At 42.0% G+C, this 19,735-nt stretch overlaps 1 protein-coding gene across 24 annotated transcripts in view; it reads left to right on the top strand.

The window, feature by feature from the left end:
- The window catches only part of CELF1 (CUGBP Elav-like family member 1), a 104,170-nt gene that overhangs the window by 51,806 nt on the left and 32,629 nt on the right, over positions 1-19,735 (top strand). For 13 of the 24 annotated variants that reach the window (XM_065595280.1, XM_065595275.1, XM_065595273.1 and 10 more), the window contains 7 exons: positions 6,511-6,698; positions 8,803-8,885; positions 9,353-9,401; positions 15,358-15,492; positions 15,681-15,760; positions 16,079-16,240; positions 17,669-17,750. In XM_065595280.1, the coding sequence (XP_065451352.1) occupies positions 6,511-6,698; positions 8,803-8,885; positions 9,353-9,401; positions 15,358-15,492; positions 15,681-15,760; positions 16,079-16,240; positions 17,669-17,750 (779 nt within the window). The remainder of the gene's footprint in view (positions 1-6,510; positions 6,699-8,802; positions 8,886-9,352; positions 9,402-15,357; positions 15,493-15,680; positions 15,761-16,078; positions 16,241-17,668; positions 17,751-19,735) is intronic. The other 11 variants (XM_065595281.1, XM_065595279.1, XM_065595277.1 and 8 more) reach the window with 1 other exon arrangement.

Genomic DNA, 19,735 nt, shown 5'->3' with positions numbered 1-19,735 from the left:
CAGCATCTGAATTCGTTGCCTGAGCAAACCCATGATGCCCTGGTGCATTTCTTGATGCTCATGCTTGCCCTCTGCTGCAGCAACTGCTCTCTCTATTCTTGGCCCTTCCCTATAGTCATAGTCCTGTGGCCCCTCGATGGCCTGTGTTTATGGTCCAAGGCCATAGAGGGTTGGAGGATCTTGCAGAACATATCCTCCCTACACCTCTTCTTTCTCTTCCTGATCTCTGTCAGACATTCAGCAGGCCTGGAGGGGTGATTAAAGCAGACAGACACACCATTTGATTTACAGTCACAATGGAAAGGGAAAGATTCAAAACTCCATTACATTATTCCCATAAATACCTTTAATAAGAAACGCTAATTGTCACTTTAGCTTTGGAATTCAAACTATGGTGAATATGGCCTACCCTAGTGTGGAGCAGGAGTGAATTCTGCTCCATGGAAGCTTTAAACCCTGGGGACCCCTGGGTATAGGTATAGGAAAAGTGCAGTGAATATTGGCAATATTGGCTCAGGGGGGAGGGATAGCTCAGTGGTTTGAGCATTGGCCTGCTAAACCCAGGGTTGTGAGTTCAGTCCTTGAGGGGGCCACTTAAGGATCTGGGGCAAAAAATCTGTACTTGGTCCTGCTAGTGAAGGCAGGGGGCTGGACTCGATGACCTTTCAGGGTCCCTTCAAGTATTATGAGACAGGTATATCTCCATATATAGGCAATATTTTCACAGGCAGTGGTGATTTTGGCTGATATCCAATTCCTGAGGGTGACAAAGGCACAGTGAACTGGCATCCTAAAGCCACCTGGGCCCTAATCCTACTAGCCTGTTTACTGCAGTGGTGCCAGCCAAACTCATTGCAGAGTGGCAAAGGAAAGTTTCATATCACAAGGGGAGAAACAAGGCTGCCACACCTAGAAATTCAGGAGAGGATTGCAGAGTATCTCCATGAAATTTCCATTGAGATCGCTCAAGAGGATAAAAGGAACATCCCTATTCAGATAAACAAAGTGCTTTGCATGGCTCCCTCTGCCTAGCCCCAGAAACCAAAGAATTTAAAAGCGGATGCAACTCTACCTCTGTCTGTTCTACCTCTACCCGATCACCAGACACTGATCCGATATGGATGGTATAATTGGACTGTCATACTGCTTTTTTTAATTTATTCTCTTAATATTTTATTTTATAACATTATACCATTAAAGTAAGCAATCAGAAATCAATGCCTTTGTTCTCTAACCATGAATATGGGATGGGTGCAATTTTTAAATGGGGAAGAAGGGCAGGAGAGGTGAGGTTTCAGGCACCGAAAAAGGAAAAAATGATTATCAGGAATAATGCATGTACACACTTACCCGAGCTCCCTTCCCCTTCATCAGCAGGCTCATCTACGTTAATCTGACAAAACTGGCTTGTCTCTGGCAGAGTTTCAGACAGCTTGTGGCATGGTTTGAGTTCCGCACAGCGCCTCCTCACTCACCTTGCTGTCTGGGGGTCTCTCCTTCGGGTTCCTGAGAAGTGTCCAGAGTGGAAAGTGGGGTGCTGGTGGGATCACTTCCAATTATGACATGCTGTTCGTTGCAGACGTGGCAGATCTATGGAGCAGCAGCAGATTTCTTGTTGCCCTCCCTTACATTCTGGCATGCCAGGTGAAGTTCTTTTGCTTTCATGCAGCACTGTTGCTCATCCCTGTAATGCCCGAGTTTCAGCATCCCATGTGCAATATGCAAGTAGATGTTGATATTTCTGTGGCTGTTCCATAGCTGTCCTTGCACAGCCTCTTTTCCCCCACAGAATGAGGATATCCATGACTTTTTGCCTGCTCCAGGCAGGAGCATATGTATTAGCTCTGTGTGTGCACGGAGCTGACATGATCGGATACACACAACAAAGGTGAGCCGGTAGGTGTGCTCACCAAGGTGGGCAATCAGGAAAAGGCATTTCAAAAACGAGGGGTTTTAAAGGTTGGTGGTGGGGCAATCTTCTGGTCTCTGTGACCGCTGGGCAGTGGAGATCAAATTTGTGACCTGAGTGGTCCCTGTCACAGGGACATTGTGAGATAGTTGCTGCTGGACTGTTAGTGTTGACACAAGTAATGTAGTGTCTACACTTGTCTTGCATTGACCTAAGTAGGTTGACCATGGTTCTGTGTTGCTCAGGGAGGAGTTGTTACCGTTTTGCTGTAACCGGGTGCTTACATCAGTGAGAGACAAATTTTGGTGTACTGTATATACATGCACAACTAGGTTGATGCAGATCAACTTAGGTTGATGTAATTCATAGTGTAGACCAGGTTTGAGAGTGGAAGAGGAATACTAGGGAGGGAGATTTGGGTGGATTGAAAGGTGTGAGTGAGAGTAAAGAGAGTTAGACCTGGCACATAGGGAGAAGCAGAATTGTGTAAAGCTTGGAAGGTAAGACCAAAAAAATCTGAACTTGACAAGGAAATCTTTAGGGAGCCAATGAAGGGATTTCAAACTAATTTGCCTTTAAACTGTTATCTGTTTTATGTTCAATAGAATGAAGCCAGCCTTTCTTTAGGGAAAGAAGAGTAGGAAAGCATGGAAGGAGTCACCCATAATAATTATCAAACTCCTCCTGTGAAATGTTCTCCGTAATCTCAGTACCCCTTGTAAAATCAATCTTCCAGGAGAATCTGTTGCCAGAACAGCTCCTCTCCATTCTGCACTCAACTGTAAGGCCAGGCAGCACTGCTTGGGAAGGCTGGATGGAAGTATTTTGTTATGATGGTGTTCTGCTATCCCTCGGCTGGTAAGACCTGGAGTCTGCAATGCAATGCTACAGAACTACATAAACCTTGGAAAGAATCACCACTACATCTTCCCCTTGTGTAACCACATTATTTTCTGCAGAGCTTCCTGGTCCCAAAAGTGGGGCAAACTTTAGAGAGCAGTTTTGGCAGGATTCTAAGCTGAGGTGATGTTTGAATGTAAGGTAATGTGAAGTCTGCAGTTCCCAAACTAAGAAACTGATGTATCTGAGACCAGTTCTTTTTTCATCATTTCACAGAGGTAGCGAGTGGGATGTGATTCTTGCAAGGTGGTGGGGGACAGCTGTTAACACAGTAATGGAGTGCAACTATTTCTTGTGTAATATTGGTGAACACTTGGTTTTACATGTTGTTTCCATTCAAGTTAGTATTGGTTGGTTTTCCTAGTATGTTCACTGCTGAGCTCCTCTTCCTATTTGTAGTAGTTCTGTGCATATCTGTAACATCTTTCTCTCCAGGATCTCAAAGCGCATTACAAACATATAAACTTCTTAACCTCAGTAGGTCAGCATGTATTGTCCTTTTTTTTTAATTATAAGGAAACTGGTGCACCATGATCAACTGACTTTACCAAAATGACTCAATGAATCCATAGCATTGGTCAGTATAGAATCCAAGAGTGTTGTCTCTGTTCCCTGCAATGACCACTAGACACTTTCTCCTGTTCTTGCCCTCACATTTCATGTACTCTGTATGTATTTGCAAAGTATTTATTTTTATTGTGTGAGACATCATGTGTTTTGGCCCATAATAGAGGGAGAGTAGTCAGAGCAGGCACTCCTTCATAGATAAGAAGGTTTTGAGTGGTCAACCCTCCTTGTAGCAGCAAGCTACTAGAACTCATTATGGCAAAAGATAGCAGCCACACCTTGATTTGTGTTGACCCCGTGAGGTATCAACACTCTGGTCCTGAACCAAGACTCTGTTCCAGCACCTATCTATTAGTGGACCTCAAGGCCTAGGGCTGGCATTTTTGGGGGTGAAGAGTTTGTTGGGGTCTGTGAGGTTAGAGTTTGTGTTCCTTCTGCTCTGTCAACCACTGCTATCTTCATTGATCTGACACTCTGTTTATCTGACAGAGCACTCAGTCCTGCTTCGCCAGGGAAAATTGCACAAAACAGCCCAATGCATCAGCACTTTCATTGTGTAGTGAGCTGAGCCTCTCTTCACATGGTCACATCCCCCTTTTAATCTACGACTCCATGTCCCTTTTCCAGTCCAGCCTATTTCTCTGATGTCTATTGCTGGTCTCCCTGAGCTCCTGTTTCTGTGATTTGAGTGTTTTTTGTGTGGCTTGGTGTGTTAAGACCTGCAGGACTTTAGGAAGTGGAGGTTTTGTTTGTGGGTTAGACAGTACGTGGTCTTAGTGTTAGTGGTTTGTGACAGACAGAAGTGATGGCTGCGTTTAAGTTGGATTTCCTCCCAGAGATGATGGTGGACCATTGTTCCTTGAATGCCAGTCCTGTGTAAGTATTTTGTATCTTCATATCTGCTTTTTTGCTAATGCTCTTAGCTTGGAATTGCCTCTTTGGAAGTTTCTTTGCTATCTAATGTACTCCCCTTGGAGGAAAAGGTGAAAGGGCAGGAGAGTCTCAGAGCTGAATTCTAAAAGAAATCCTGGAAGTTGTTTACAGTTGATTTTTCTCCTGCTCAGAACGCATTTTCATTCCCTCTTAAATCAGTTAACCCCTTTGGGTTAGATTTACTTGGTGGCACGCCTTACAGAATCCAGGAGAAGTCACTGTACTGATGCTCTGAAACCAGTGGCTGAAGTGCAGTGTTAGGAGACTAAGATTCCTTCCTTCTGAATGGCTTTGGACTGCCCTCTTTTAGACAGGAATTGAATGATCTTTGAACTGTTTCTAAGGTCATATGGTGACCATGTGGATTTAGCTACCAGGAGACATGCTGTTAGTCTCTAAGGTGCCACAAGTACTCCTTGTTGTTTTTGCCCTCTTGGAGCTTCTCATGGGAGTGACACCAGAGCTGGGACCAACTGCCACAGGATAATGTATACCTATCAGTTGCTCCCCCTCAGAATTCAAGCATTGTGTAGTTCACCCCTTAATAAAATGAGTTGGGTTTTCTGGATTCTTTGAAAGGCATTAATCCCTTGCAGTGGGAGTTCTGGTGGCGTGAAAGGCATTATGTCACCCCCCTTTCCTTTTCCCAGTAAAGAGCCTTATGCTTCCCATCCTTGTGCAAACCCTTCTTAGAATGTGGGAGCACTTTATGGCAACAGTTGTCTTCCTATGTGTCTGAACCTGGCAAGTTGAAAGAGATGCCAGAATACACACAATAAATATCCAGTCCACATTTAATGGAACTTGACTGGTAATTTTGTTTTTAAAAATTCCTATGCTTAAAGACTTCTTAATAAACACTGTGGAAGAACATGACCACAAATAAGTCCAAGGTGATAAACACCTATCTTCCTTAATGTACAATAAATAAAGAGGACAACAAAAAAAACTAAAATAAGAAGACTGGCCTGGAAGGCGAGGGAGGGAGGAGGGAATCATTCCATAGTCACTGGCCCCTCTCCCCTCACCCTTCTAGATTATACATAGGGATTGTTAGCAGTTTCACCGTGCTAATATCCACTGCTGTAGCAGGATATCATTTCAGGCAGTCTCCCAAAGCAACTGACCCTGTATTATTTAAGGTCTTTGATACTAATAGTAAGACTCATCTTGCACTAGCTAAACAATAAGGAGCCAATGCAGATTGTTGTGTGGGATCATCAGTTGCTGGGTGCTGTTTGAGAGATGACCTAGAAGCCCGTTGAAGACCCCCATATTCAAAATCTTGTTTACAGTATTCTGATAAATGATTTCTCCTCCCTAATTGGGCCCCCAGTACTATTCCGTTAGTTTTCTCAGAATGATGGTACTTCAAGATTAATGATAAATCAATCCTGATCATCCTCTGGGACCAAATAGTGTACAAGACCAATGTGTTCATTTTCAGCCACGACCGTGACCTTGTCTTTTCCCCAGAATTTTGTTAAGAGTTCTCTGGACCCATGAGAAGCTTACTGTAATGTGAACCTCTTATGGAACTTCTAGTGTCTTCATTCTAGTCACTTTTCCTTAGGTTAAGAGGGACCTGTTTTTAAATAAAAATTTTGCTCCTCAATCATTTTTATAGTTTGTTAGTAGGTTTGCTAATAATACCAGGTTTTTGGCTCCTTCCCACTCCAGTTTTTCCTTGTGTCCAGTTCCACAAAAGTGATGGGCAATGACATTTCAGTCTTTTACACAAAAGACTTTGGTGTCCCAAATCCAGGTGGCTGATTATACTGTATGGCAGGGATCAGCAACCTTTGGCACGCAGCGGCCAGCACATCCCTCGGCCCGCGCCGCTTCCCGCAGCCCCCATTGGCCTGTGATCGGCCGAACCTGCAGACGCGGCAGGTAAACAAACCAGTGCGGCCCACCACGGTGCTAAAGGTTGCCGATCCCTGCTGTAGGAGCTAGGAGGGGAGAGACAGTCTCCAAGCTCAGAGCTCTATAGTGAGAGTGATGGCTAAATCTAAACGTTCTCTTAGTTTGCTTGGAGTGTGCAGGAGTCCTTTTAAAATACTGCTGTTGAGAGACCTTTTTCCACAGCATCATAAGCAGGCTGTTTGGAGCTGCAACATTAGTTGGTACCTAGGGAGAAGGATTAATCTAGACAGGTTGTTGGTGATGATGTAACAGAAGTTCCTCCCTGTCCTGTGCAGCTCAAAGAAAATGAATGGCACACTGGATCACCCAGATCAACCTGACCTAGATGCCATCAAGATGTTTGTGGGGCAGGTTCCACGGAGCTGGTGTGAGAAGGATCTGAGAGAACTCTTTGAACAGTATGGTGCTGTCTACGAAATTAACGTCCTGAGGGACAGGAGCCAAAACCCTCCTCAGAGCAAAGGTGAGCACTTCTATCCTTCTCAGCTGATACTTGGGTTCCCAGCTATCGTCACTTGCACTCTGTCATGCTTCATCTCTCTCCTTATTCACATGCCAAGGAGTTAACTCTAGATGTATGAATATATACACACACACAGACCTGACCTTTGTGCTCTATAAGTGCATCTGCATTCATATGTAGCTGTACTGTGATCGCATTGTGTAAATTGGGCTAGGGTGGTCAGACAAATGGGAGACCACCAAGGGAAATGGGTGTCCAAGATATGTAGCCTATTTGTTAGGTTTAGATTTCTCTTCTGAAGGACTGTAATATTGGAGGTGTAATATTTTGGATGAGATTCAAAACAAGTCTTGGTCATCTGAGCCAGCTGAAAATCGCATAGAACTCTTTTAAGAGGTTGCTAACCCCAATATCCTCGTTAAATTTCATATCAAGTAATTACATTCTCCTGCAGTTCAGTTGGATACAATATGTTTCTCTTCCTATCTTAACTGTTTTGTAGACTTTCTGTGCACTGTCAAACAACTGCTATGTTTCAACCCAGGGGTAGCTCCATTTCAGAGGTGGTGAGTCATGCCTGTAACGACAGTTTGTAAAGCACTTTGAGAAGGAAAGTTCAGAAAGTGCAGTTCACAGATATGCTTTGTATATGCCAACTAAGTAGTCTACCATAAGCATTTTTCACTTGGCTTGTGAGAGAGGGGATTTGCTATGAGATGCTTACATGTGACTAATATATGCATTTTATTTAATATTTCTGGTAAATTTCTTGAAAGGGTAAATTTTGCCGAGTATCAATAAAAACTTCCTTGTAGAGATCTATTAGGTTGCAGAAATGTCACCTATGGGAAGTGGCGAGAGCCTAATTGCTGTTGATGTTTAAAATTAAACTGAACAAATAGTGAACAATCCTGTCTTGGCTCCTGGGGACTGGAGAAGAAACTTAATAGTAGCGCTTCTTCGTCTTTAACTTCTGATTCTTATATCCATCCCCTAGAGTAGCTACCTGTTTGAGACTAGCAAAACAGAATACAGCAACCTACGCTTTAACACATGCTCTCACAGGAGTACAGGCAATTTCTTTCTAGTCTGCACAGAAAGGGGATAGAGTTGTAGGTTTGGAAACGGAGGTGGCCAGGTCCTAAATCACAAATGCCACCCAGAGCCTGTGCTGATGGGAAGACAAGGGAAGAGAGAGAAAGGAATTGGTGTGAGGGAGAACACACTTCACACAGACCAGCAATTCTGCACTGTCCCAGGGGCTTGAAGCAGGAGGAATGAACAGACTAGAAAAACGTATAGTTTTTTTTCTATCTCTAACTTCTATGATTCTGTAGTCTGCAAGCTGCATTCGGGGAGACAGAAATAGTAGAGGCTAAGGACTGCTCTATTGTCTGTGCTTAATAACTATCCTATTTGTAACTATATCCACTTTTATAGACAAAAAGCCTGTGGGGCATCATGCGTTATTGGTTATGTTTTGGAGTTGTAACTTTTTGTATAAATAACTACAGTCATTTGAGAACTGTAGTTCTAAGCCCATCTAGTGGAGACAAATTCCATCTCAAGAGTTTATGCCCAAGACTGGAGCCTGATTAAGTGGGCAAAGAGAATATTCATCATTTGTCCACAATGCTAAGTGGAGCATTTAAAAATCTGTATAGAGAAGGCTCAGCCCTGGTGATGCCAAGAGTTAGTCCTCACCGGGCTAGGTATCTTTGAGAGTGGCAATGACAGTATTGAACAATTACTTGCACTGGCAGAAAAATACCCTGCTTACTGGAAAAATGAGAATGTCTCTAGAAAAGTATTGTTGGGCAAGCCCAGTTGGGATGAGAGGAGAGCTCTTACGAACCTTTGAGTGTGATACAGGGACTGTTGGGCCTAGTCATTGAAGACATCACATGTTATATTATACTTATTTTGACAGAAGTCCTATTCTAAATAGATTCAGTATTAAGCTATTGCCTTCTGTTTCCATCCATGATACTCGTGCCTATCAAAGAGTTTGTGTTTGAGGGGTAGAAGTGGTGCACTGTGTATCCCAGTATGTCACACAGGAATTGAATATCCTTGATTTGCTTGTTTTGGGTTTGCATTGCAGGGTGCTGTTTTGTTACATTTTATACCCGTAAAGCTGCACTAGAAGCACAGAATGCTCTCCACAACATGAAGATCCTCCCAGGGGTAAGAGGCATCATGCTCTTTCAAGCATCTCTTTTGCTTATCTTTCTGTCCTGCCATTTACCCATGTTCTGAGCTCTTTGGCTTCACTGATGCACAAACATTGCCATGCTCTTCTGCATGATTATTTTAGAACATGACTTCAGAGGGAGGGGCCTTGAACTGCAAGTCATGGCAGCAGATCTCTAAGGAATTTTCAAGAGGTTTTGAGGGGAAAGGGATGGCAGGGAATTGTGTGCGCTGCATCTGGGGAACACCCTGAGGTACCCAGGGGGAATGGGGGCATATCAATATGAAAGATATAGGAAACACCCCCTGGGATCCTTTCCTAGAAATTTCTGTGGGGTTATGTCTCACCCTTCTCTAATGGCTGTGTTGGCTCCCCTCCAAGTGTTCCTTGTGGGGTAATGTGACTCAGCTAGGCACAGAGTGAATGTATCAAGTTTGAAATGCTCTTCTTTGGGTTTCAGATGCACCATCCCATCCAGATGAAACCAGCTGATAGTGAAAAAAATAATGGTAAGTTGCACTAAAGTCTGGTTTTTAGGGTCTCATTAATGTTGATAGGGAAATTCCAAGAAGTCCCATCCCTCCGGGCAGCAGAGCATCTATGTGTGTGGTGAAGTTTGTGAATTAGAGAGCTGGGAGGAATTTACGCCCACAAAGGGATAAATAAATAAGGGTGAAGTTTCTAAACTTCCTGGAATCATGCTCTCTCTCCTGCTGCTGCTCGTCCCACTACAGTTATACTAATTGGGAAGGCATTCAGTGAGTTATTTTCTCTACTTGCCTGGTATGTAACCCCAGACACCATTATCCATGTACTTGGCTGGTTGATTGGTTTGAGACAAAGTCCCCCATATCTAGTGTTGGAATCACAATCTCCTGTAATAAGGTGTGTCTGCTTTACAAGAAAGATAAAACTGGGGTCTAAATAGCTTTTTAAGGCAGAGGTTATCACTTGCTGTATATTGGTACAGTGGCTAGCTCATTATGATCCCAGACTGGTTGAGGTCTCTAGCTGTTACCACAGTATGAATAATAAATTCTTTATGGTGGAAATTTGTTTATTTATACACAGATACTCCATCAGCAATATCAGTAAATGCAGAAAATGCCAGAGTTAAGGTTGCATGTAACCCCCTACTTTTGTCTTTTCTCCCTTGTACAACTACATTTAAATAATCTAATTACATTATCGTAGACTTTTCTCAAATAATACAATAAAACAACATACAGTAGTTCAACAGCCTTGGGTAAGAGTGTGTAGCATAGCATCTTGTAGTATTTTTTCATTCTTTTATGCTTACTCTAATTTTATTGTCTTCATGGACCAGTATATTTATTGATTGTTTGTCACAACTGTGTGCTTAGTGCTGTATAAGACTTGGAAAGACAATCCTTGCCCCAGAGAACCTACAATTTAAAAGACAGACATAAAGAAGACAGGATGCATTGGACACCTTGGAGAAGGGAGTAACTTAGAGTTGGGGTTATCTTTATATATAAACACATTTAACTCACTACTTCTAGACATCATGGAAAGAGTAAATCTGGAGACAGTTTGAATGAGGAAGGATTGGTGACTGACTCAGTTGAGTTTGGCAGGTCATTACCTAAATAAGGAACAACCTGGAAAAGGCATGGGGATTGGAGAGAGAGAATAAAAAACAAATGCAATTTCAGGTCTTGGCGGTATTGCAGGGTAGGAGTTATGGAAGGTTTGCATGAGTCAAGATATGAGATATAGGCCATATTGGAGTTGTGTTGGCCTTGAAGGCAGGGGCAAAGAGTTTATGGGGAAACCAATTAAAAATCACACTTCTGTCTGAAAATTAACCTACATTGTTACAAGTAACAATTGAGATTCATGTAACAAAGAGGCTAGAAAAACCATAAAGAATAAATTCAAATTTTGAAGCTGTGCTGGCTGCAACTGATTGGCAAGAGCATGAGAAAATCTTGTAATCTGAAACTATTTAGTTGGACACTGCTTGGAACATCCTTCTAAAGCACCATAGAAAGCCCACAGGAGGGAGCTTCATTCCTGTATGTCTTAGGAACGACTCAGGTGAATAAGAGCAGAGCTCCCATGCCTTGAACCTTTCCAGGTATGCTTAGCCTTCCCTACACTTTCACTGGCCAGCTAAATTAGCCAGAGTGCTGCCTTCCTTTGCTGAGCTCTGTGACAAACCCTGTGCAGAAAGTACTGTGCATAACCTGCATTTTTAAAGGTTGTAATTAGGGACCTATTATTCTGATTTTTCATAGCAGCAAAGCTTGTCACAGAATTGTGCTCCAGAATCTGAGCTTTTGGCTTTTTTTTTTTTTTTTTTTTTTTTTTTTTTTTTTAAATATAATGTTTCTGGCCTTTGTGGTTGTGAAGAAAGCCTTGAAAATGTAATGTACTGCAATGATCTCTGCTTGTTTGCAGACAGCCTATAACAATAGCCCCGAGAAACATGAACTGCTCTGTTCAGCTAAATGGATTGTTAACTTAAAGATGACAATCTGTGGTGTATAATAAACTGAATATGTAAGGACAGCACACAATACAGTGTGACTATACCATAGTAAATAACATGGGGCTACTGTATTGTTATCCATTTTCATATTTAGCTCAATAAAATCATCCATTTAAAAAATTCTCTGAAGCTTGTGCAGAATTTTGAGAATTTCCTCCAGAGTGCAGCAGAACCTTTCTGCAAAATTTAGGTCCAGATCACAGTAGATTACATGGGGGCTTTGTTTAATTCAATCAAATCAAGACCAAATTTCACCAGGATGCTCTGATGGCTAGTTATAGGCCACATTTAAATGCCTCATTGTTTCAGCACTAGAGAGATTCAGAAAAAAGGAGCTGTAATTTCTTTGAGAAATGAATTTTTTTCTCTCATTTACAAAATCAGCTGCACTTTGTGTGCTCAAACTATCTCTCTCACACGTAAAGTCACCATCAGGTTAGAGTCCTGTCGGAAAATTGTTTCAGGTCCAAAGGTAAATGTTTCAGAAAGTTATCAGTGTCTAGACATGAGGTGAGAGAGAAAGTTCTGCTTAGATTAGAAACTGTCAAAAAGACAATCAAGGAGTTGGGGATGAATGGTCAATTTTCAAAGTGGCAAAAGGTTAACAGTCGGGTACCTTGAGGTTCCATACTAGGTTTGGTATTGTTTATGGTCTGGAAAGCGGGTAAGCAGTGAGCTAGCAAAATTTGTACATGACACAAAAAAATGGCCAGTGTGATGGCAGATAGCTCAACGGTTACTCAGTACACAGTGACAGTGAAGAAAGCAAACAAAATGTTAGGATACAAAAAGAGTGGGACAGAAGATTATACTAAAAATATAATTAATGCTGTTCAGAATTTTTCTAATGAAATTTTTTCATCAAAAATGGTCTTTTATTGGAAATTTGGGGTTTTTCAAAATTTTCTGTCTTTAAATGAAAATGTCCAAACTAAAAACAGGCTTGTTTTTTTCAGGAAAACAAAAAAGAATTTTTGAATAAAAACGTTCATGAAAAAATTTGAATACATTAAAAATTGTTCCTGTTCAAAAACTGGAATGAAAATTGTTTTGAATTTTAATAAATATTTTGCAAAAAAAGTGAACTCTTTTGATTAGCTCTGATTGTGCTTATATGGGATACTACGTTGGATTCTTATCACCTGTCTTTGAAGGGACATTGGCAGAAATAGAGGAGATTTAGGGATGAACCACGAGATTGATTAGAGGTATGGAAAGACTGCTGTATTAAGAAAGAGATTGAAAAGAAGATTGACTGTTAGGAGATGAGGTAAATGAGTGGAAACATGATACAGGTGCATAAAATAACACATAGTAACAAGAAAGTAAATCGTATTTACCCTCTCTTATAATGCAAGAAAAGGGGACATTTGATAAAACTATAAACCAACAAATTTATAACTGATAAAACAAATAAGGACGTGTCTATGATTTTGGTCTTGGGTTTTTTTGTGGGGCACTCACATAATACATAACCTATGGAGCTCCTGTAATTAGTTATTACTGAGTCCAAGAGCTTAGTAAGAGTCAGAAAAGGAGTAGACAGTTACATAGATAATGAACACATCTACAGTTACATTAGATAGGATAAGAAACAAAACATAAGGAATATCATACCCTGTTGATTTAGAGCGGTGGTTTTCAACCTGTGGTCTGAAGACCCCCCTGGGGTCTGTGGACCACAGGTTGAAAACCACCGCTCTAAATCAACAGGGTATGATATTCCTTATGTTTTGTTTCTTATCCTATGTCTGAGACTTCCAAAGGGTCTGCACCTCCATTTGAAATTTTTTAGGGGTCCACAAATGAAAAAAGCTTGAAAACCACTGGCTTAGATAATAAACCATCCACTAACTGACAAGGTAGTAATTATAAGTAAAAGAGGACTTACTTATAATTGACCCCAGTTGCAGGGAGGGAATTAGGAAGGACTATATAAACAGCGTTGAGAGGAACTCAGAACAGTCAGGAGCAATGACAGAGTGCTGCTGGAGACAGCCAGGACCCCAGCTGGAGAGCTCGGGCTGAGTTTCTGAGAGAAGCAGTCTGGTAAGCCTCCAAGGAGCAGCCTGAAAGTTTAGAGAGACTACAGACTCAGGATAGGGCACCTGGGTAACTCCATGACTCTAAAGAGGAGAGAGTGGGGGGAACAGCTAGAGAGACTATCTGGAGAAAATTGAAGACAGCCCTCAGAAGAGAGGAGCTGTGCCCAGAGAGAGACTGTTTGAAACTTACTCCTGGGGGAATTTGGTCCCCAAAAAATTAAAAATTCTGTGCACAGTATTATTAAAATTCTGCGTATTTTTTTTTTGTAAAAATAACTATATAATCAAGCTGGTTTCAATTATTTTGGTAATTTATTTAAACTACAATACAATGGACGGAGAATGGGAGTGGGGAGCATTGGAGGAAATCACCAAACCCGCTTTGTCTAATAGTAATGTAGCTAATATTGACCCTTTACTTCCGGTTATTAGACAACAAAAAATGCAGCCATATGCTCAGTGTTGCATCATAGGAAACTGAAGAGCAAGTGAGGGCTGGGGACTCAAATTCACAATTTATACTGGCTATTGACTATCTCCAAAAAGGTCAGTAGCAAACAGTTCATGGACCACATTTTGATAGGATTTTTTTTTTCAGTCCAAAAATTTAGACCAGTTCTAATCACTAAAGCACCATAAGCATTTATAGGGCCATACTGTTGTTTACAATAAGGCTCCTTTACACCACTCTGGCAATGTAAAAGAGCCTTAAAATTTTCACTCCTGTTTTATACTCCTGGGGGAATTCACTAAGAACAATGGAACAATTCACTAAGCAGGCAGGCTGCTACATTCTGCTCTGCCTGAGGGAATAGAGCCTGCCCCACGCTTACCTCTTCAGAAACACCCCAAAGCCCTGCCCCTTCACACCGAGCATGCCGAAATAGCAAGTGAGAGGGACAGAGTGTCTGTCTCTCACACACACGACTGCCCAACACCCCCAACCCTGTGGTAATTTACGTCTCCACTGTCTGCTCTGGGTGCTCAAACCAACCTGCTTGCACTGCCAGGGAGGGAGTGCATGACTGCTCTTGTGGCTTCCCTTTGCTTCCCCATCAGATGTCATTTTTCTGCAGGGAAACAAAGAAATCTGCAAGGGCCATGAATTCTGCGCAAACACAGTGATGCAGATTTCCCCCAAGTAGAAACTGTAAAATAGCCAGACCTCAGAGAGGTGGAACTGTGACACCAGCAAGAGTCTGGGAAGAAAGACTGTTTTTAAGTTCTCATGTTAACAAACTAGTGCTTGAGAAAGAGTGCTAATATGTGACTTGTATTGAGAAGTTCCATGGCAGGCACTGCAGAACCACCCAAGACCAGTAGCGAGCATGGCAGAATGAGCGAATACATCTATATCCCCTTCAACCAAGCTCTCTCTGTAGGAAGAGTTCAGTTCAATCCCCCACATTCAAAAGGCTTGGAAGGGAGGAACAAGCATTCAGCACATTATTATTTATTAATGTAATTAAAATATAAAACACTTGTAGGCTCCTTTCAGCTTCACTAGAAATGTTCTATGTGCATTCTCTTAAATGAGTAAAATCTCATTACTTGGAATAGGTGGGAGTTTGACTGGACAAATCCCTAGAGATTTCTACAGCAGGGAACAATCCCGCACTGCCAAGTGAGGGGGAGAGGGGTTTGACTAAATTAGAACCCATAGTCTTCCTCAATCTAATTGCTGATCCCTTTAACCTCTCTTTCTCTGAGTTGATACTCAGTGCTTTATCACCCTGAGTATCTCTTATTGCAGGAACACTGCTCCTTCAGCCTCTGATTTCAACCACTAGAGTAGCTGGGTAATATGAAGAAGGCTTACTGAAACCATGAGAGCTCTGAAGTTCCCTGCTTGATGTGAGTGCTATGTTACTGTAATGTCAAGGCTTCTTTCCTTTGATTCCTCAGCAGTGGAAGATAGAAAGCTGTTTATTGGGATGATCTCCAAGAAGTGCAATGAAAATGACATCCGGGTGATGTTCTCCTCCTTTGGGCAGATTGAGGAATGCAGGATATTACGGGGCCCAGATGGCCTGAGCCGAGGTAAGCACAAAGCATCCCTGACAGTTCAAGATTTTCCTCTGGACTCTTTCCCCTGCACCTCAAGATCAGATTTCAGCTATATCTGTGATTGGTAGGGTGCTTCAGCCCTGGGGGCATTTTCCTTTGTTTGCCTTCAGTTGTTGAGATGAATCTGGGGATGAGTTTGATTCTTTCTGCCCTCTCCCCAGGTTGTGCATTTGTGACTTTTACAACAAGAGCCATGGCACAAACAGCAATCAAAGCAATGCACCAAGCACAGACCATGGAGGTAAGATAAACCTTTTTGGAGGTGTTGGGGATAGGCTGCACCACACAGAGATCATAAAGCTTGATGGGTGGGGGGAGAGGGGATCTTTGGAGTTAGAGTTTTCCTGACAGTGGGTCTTGGACTGAAAGATTTATTAAATATTTTAGCAAATAGTAAAAGTCAATACAAACTAGAATGAAAAGCAGCTGAGATTTTGAACATTTGAGGTAGGAAGGGCAACTTCATATGTACGGGGGGAGAGCACGCCATTCGCATAGGTTTGTGCCATATTTATGCAGTTGCTTGGGAGGTTGTAACCATTTGAACTGCTATTTGCAGGGTTGCTCTTCTCCCATCGTGGTGAAATTTGCAGATACGCAGAAGGACAAAGAGCAGAAACGTATTGCTCAGCAACTCCAGCAGCAGATGCAACAGATAAGCGCTGCCTCTGTATGGGGAAACCTGGCTGGTCTGAACACACTTGGACCCCAATACTTAGCAGTGAGTTTCCTGTGTGGGTTCTACCAATCTGCCTATCTAAGATGCTTATATAGGCCTCCTCACCGTCCTATTTGAGCATGTCACAATCTTCAATGTATTTATATTCACTACATTCCTGTGAAGGAAGTAATGTTATTCCCCATTTTACAGATGGGGAGCTGAGGCATAGAGATACTGTAACTTGCCCAAAGTCACCTGCTGGGAAGATTTTCTCCTTAGGTTAGCTTCTCTTGAGTACTTTACATGTATGTAATTTCAAGCCCCTTTTCAGTTCTGTCTGCCATCAAAGTTGTTGTATTCATCTCCCATTCTTTCTTCTCCAGCATTTATTACATTACTCTTATTATTTATTTCCAGTGACACCCACAAATGTCTTAGGTGCTGTACAAACAGAAAAGAATCTGATCCTTACCCAAGGAGCTCACAATTTAAAACCCCAACAAACAGGCAGGCAGAGACTAGATGTAGTGAATAGTGGTTCAGCATATATAGCGTTTTATAACAAAAAATGACAAACTAAATTATTCTTCAAGCTTATTGTCACCAATTTTCTCAGTTGTTTGGCTTTGCTGGGTTCAAAGGGGAGGAATATCTCTCACATCACTGCTCTGGCTCTTGTGTGGGACTTCAAGGGGGTTGGGGGATTCTCCTCATGTGGTTACAGTGTGGGGGGTAGAGAAGGGTGAAATTTTCACCTCGTTCTGGCTGTGATGTATTGCAGGAGGTGGGGGAAATTTCCCTTTATGCTATTGCTTTGGATTTGTTGGAGTGGGGTTTCTTTGTGACAGCACTCTAGCTATGGAGAAAAGGGCAGGAATTCCCCCTAAATGGCATGCTGGCTGTGGCTCAGTCAGTACATGATGGGGATTCCTCTCATGATGGTCCTCTTGCTGTAGCTGAAGAATGTGGAGGGCATTCCCCACACCCTGGCACTCTGGCTTCAGTGTAATGTCTTTGTGTGGTTGGCAATCACACTGTGCTAGCACTCTAGCTGTAGTATGGGGCATGAGGGGGGATTCCCTTAGCGGTGGCACTCTGGCTGTGGTATTTAAGGAGGATTCTCCTTACACACACACACACACACACACACACACACACACACAATGCCAGTCTTTTGGACTGGGTGCATGGATGATGTGGATTCCTTTTGTGCCAGTACTCTGCCCATAGTGTATGGAGAAATCATCATAAGGAAAGCTCTTTGGCTATGGCGTGGTGCGTGAATTGGGGATTCCCATTGTGACGGTGCTCTGGCTGTAGTGAATGTGAGGAATTCTTCTTATGCTGGTGCTTTGGCTATAGCATGATGCATGGGCAATGGGAATTCCCCTTATGGCGGCGCTCTGGCTGTGGTGTGGTGCAGTTTCTCCCAGAAGCAGAGCCAGCCCTCACTCTCACTCTTATTTTGTTTTTTGGTGTAATGTCTAGCTTTATTTGCAGCTCCTTCAGCAGACAGCAGCTGCCTCATCTGGGAACCTGAACACATTGAGCAGTCTCCACCCAATGGGAGGTGAGTGTTTCACCTGAAGGCAGGTTCAATACCAAAATAGAGGAGAGGCAGTGGTGATCTAGTAGTGAAGGAAGCCAAAAGGCTGCTGACATATCTGCCTCCTTTGTGAAGAGTAGTCCTGAGTTACTCACCACTGCACAGGAGAGAGAGGGATTATGAGGTACCCAGCCCTGCAGTTACAAATCTGCATGCGAGGATGTTCTCCTTGGAGTTTAGTTAGCAATGGTTCCCTGGAAGTTGCGATGTGCTCTCAGGATCCACCCTACCGCTGATGGGCATGTTTTTGAGTAAATGTTTGTCTTCCTTCATGAGCAGAGAGGCAGGGAACTCCAGATTTTCTTGAAAGTAGGGATGTGTCTGAAGCATCACATGCTGAAATAAACACTATTGCATATATTGAATTGATAGAACATTCTCTGAGACTTTTAATTTAAATTATTTTCTTATAAGAAAGAAATTAAATGGATAAAATGTAGAAAGTGCTATTGTAAGAAAGGTGACTTGTAAAAGTGGCCTTTCATTCGGGATATCTGCTACCCATGCATTTGAGTCACCTGTCTGATATTTCTCTGTAGAGCCAATACAGCTACAGAGGAGGGAAATGTCTCATGTTTTAATAAAATGAGCCAAATTCCTCACTGGGGGCTGTAAGCCAGGATCCACACCAATTGCAGCTACTACAGTGGAGTCATAAAGAAGAGTTCTGTGGGGAGCTGAGTCCTAGACCATTTAGGGATTTGTAGATAATGAAAAAGATCTTGAATTGTGACTGAAAGTGGTTTGGCTGCCAGTGCCCTCATGGAAGAAGAAAAATAATGAAAACCAGCTTAGTACCACCAACCACCCTGACAGATCCTGCAGGCTGGAGGCTACATGTCATAATAAACCATGTTGAAAGCTGTTAATAGATCTATCATTAAATTCAACAGTTAGGAAAGCGAAAGTTATGGTCCCAGCATTGCATAGACATATTAAGCCATTAAAATTATCTCCATATACTGTACAGTCATGCAAAACACTATGTGCATTATGTGAATAGAGGCCAAGTTAACAATGTGAATTAATTTTGAATGCCCTGATTTGTGTGTGCATACACTTAGCTGTAACACATTAATGAGAAGGAGCTTATGGAAAATAGTATATTGTAGTCCCTTCTGCATCTTGTAGAAAGTTGGACTTAAAGCCAGTATGTCAGTTCTCACCCTAGGGTCTGACTCTAAGGTACAGTCTATCCATTCTAGGTTTTTTCACAGCTCTTAGTTAAAGACATGAACCTGTCAGGTACCAATCTGCACCATCTTGTGGAAGCAAAAAATTACGAGGGCTGTCAAGCAATTACAATTTTTTATCTTGATTAATTGCACAATTAAAAAAATTAATCGCAATTAATCGCATGATCAATTGTGCTATTAAACAATAATTGAATACCACTTATTTAAATATTTTTGGATGTTTTCTACGTTTTCAAATATATTGATTTAAATTACAACACAGAATACAAAGTGTACGGTGCTCACTTTATATTTATTTTTGATTACAAGTATTTGCACTGTAAAAAAAAAATAGTATTTTTCAATTCACCAAATACAAATACTGTAATGCAATTTCTTTATCATGAAAGTTGAACTTATAAATGTAGAATTGAGTACAAAAAAACTTGAATCCAAAAATAAAACAATGAAAAATTTTAGAGCCTGCAAAGTCCACTCAGTCCTACTGCTTGTTCAGCCAATCACTCAGACAAACAAGTTTGTTTACATTTTCAGGAGATAATGCTGCCTGCCTCTTATTTACAATGTTACCTGAAAGAGAGAACAGGTGTTCTGATGGCACTGTTGTAGCCGGCGTCACAAGATATTTATGTGCCAGATGTGCTAAAGATTCATATGTCCCTTCATGCTTCAACTACCATTCGAGTGGACATGCATCCATGCTGATGATCGGTTCTGCTCAATAACCATTCAAAGCAGTGCGGACCGACAGGT

Source organism: Chrysemys picta, chromosome 4 (assembly GCF_011386835.1).
Source record: "Chrysemys picta bellii isolate R12L10 chromosome 4, ASM1138683v2, whole genome shotgun sequence".
Lineage (NCBI taxonomy): Eukaryota > Metazoa > Chordata > Testudines > Emydidae > Chrysemys > Chrysemys picta.
Note: the sequence above shows the minus strand (reverse complement) of the source record. Positions and strands in the feature narration are given on the sequence as shown.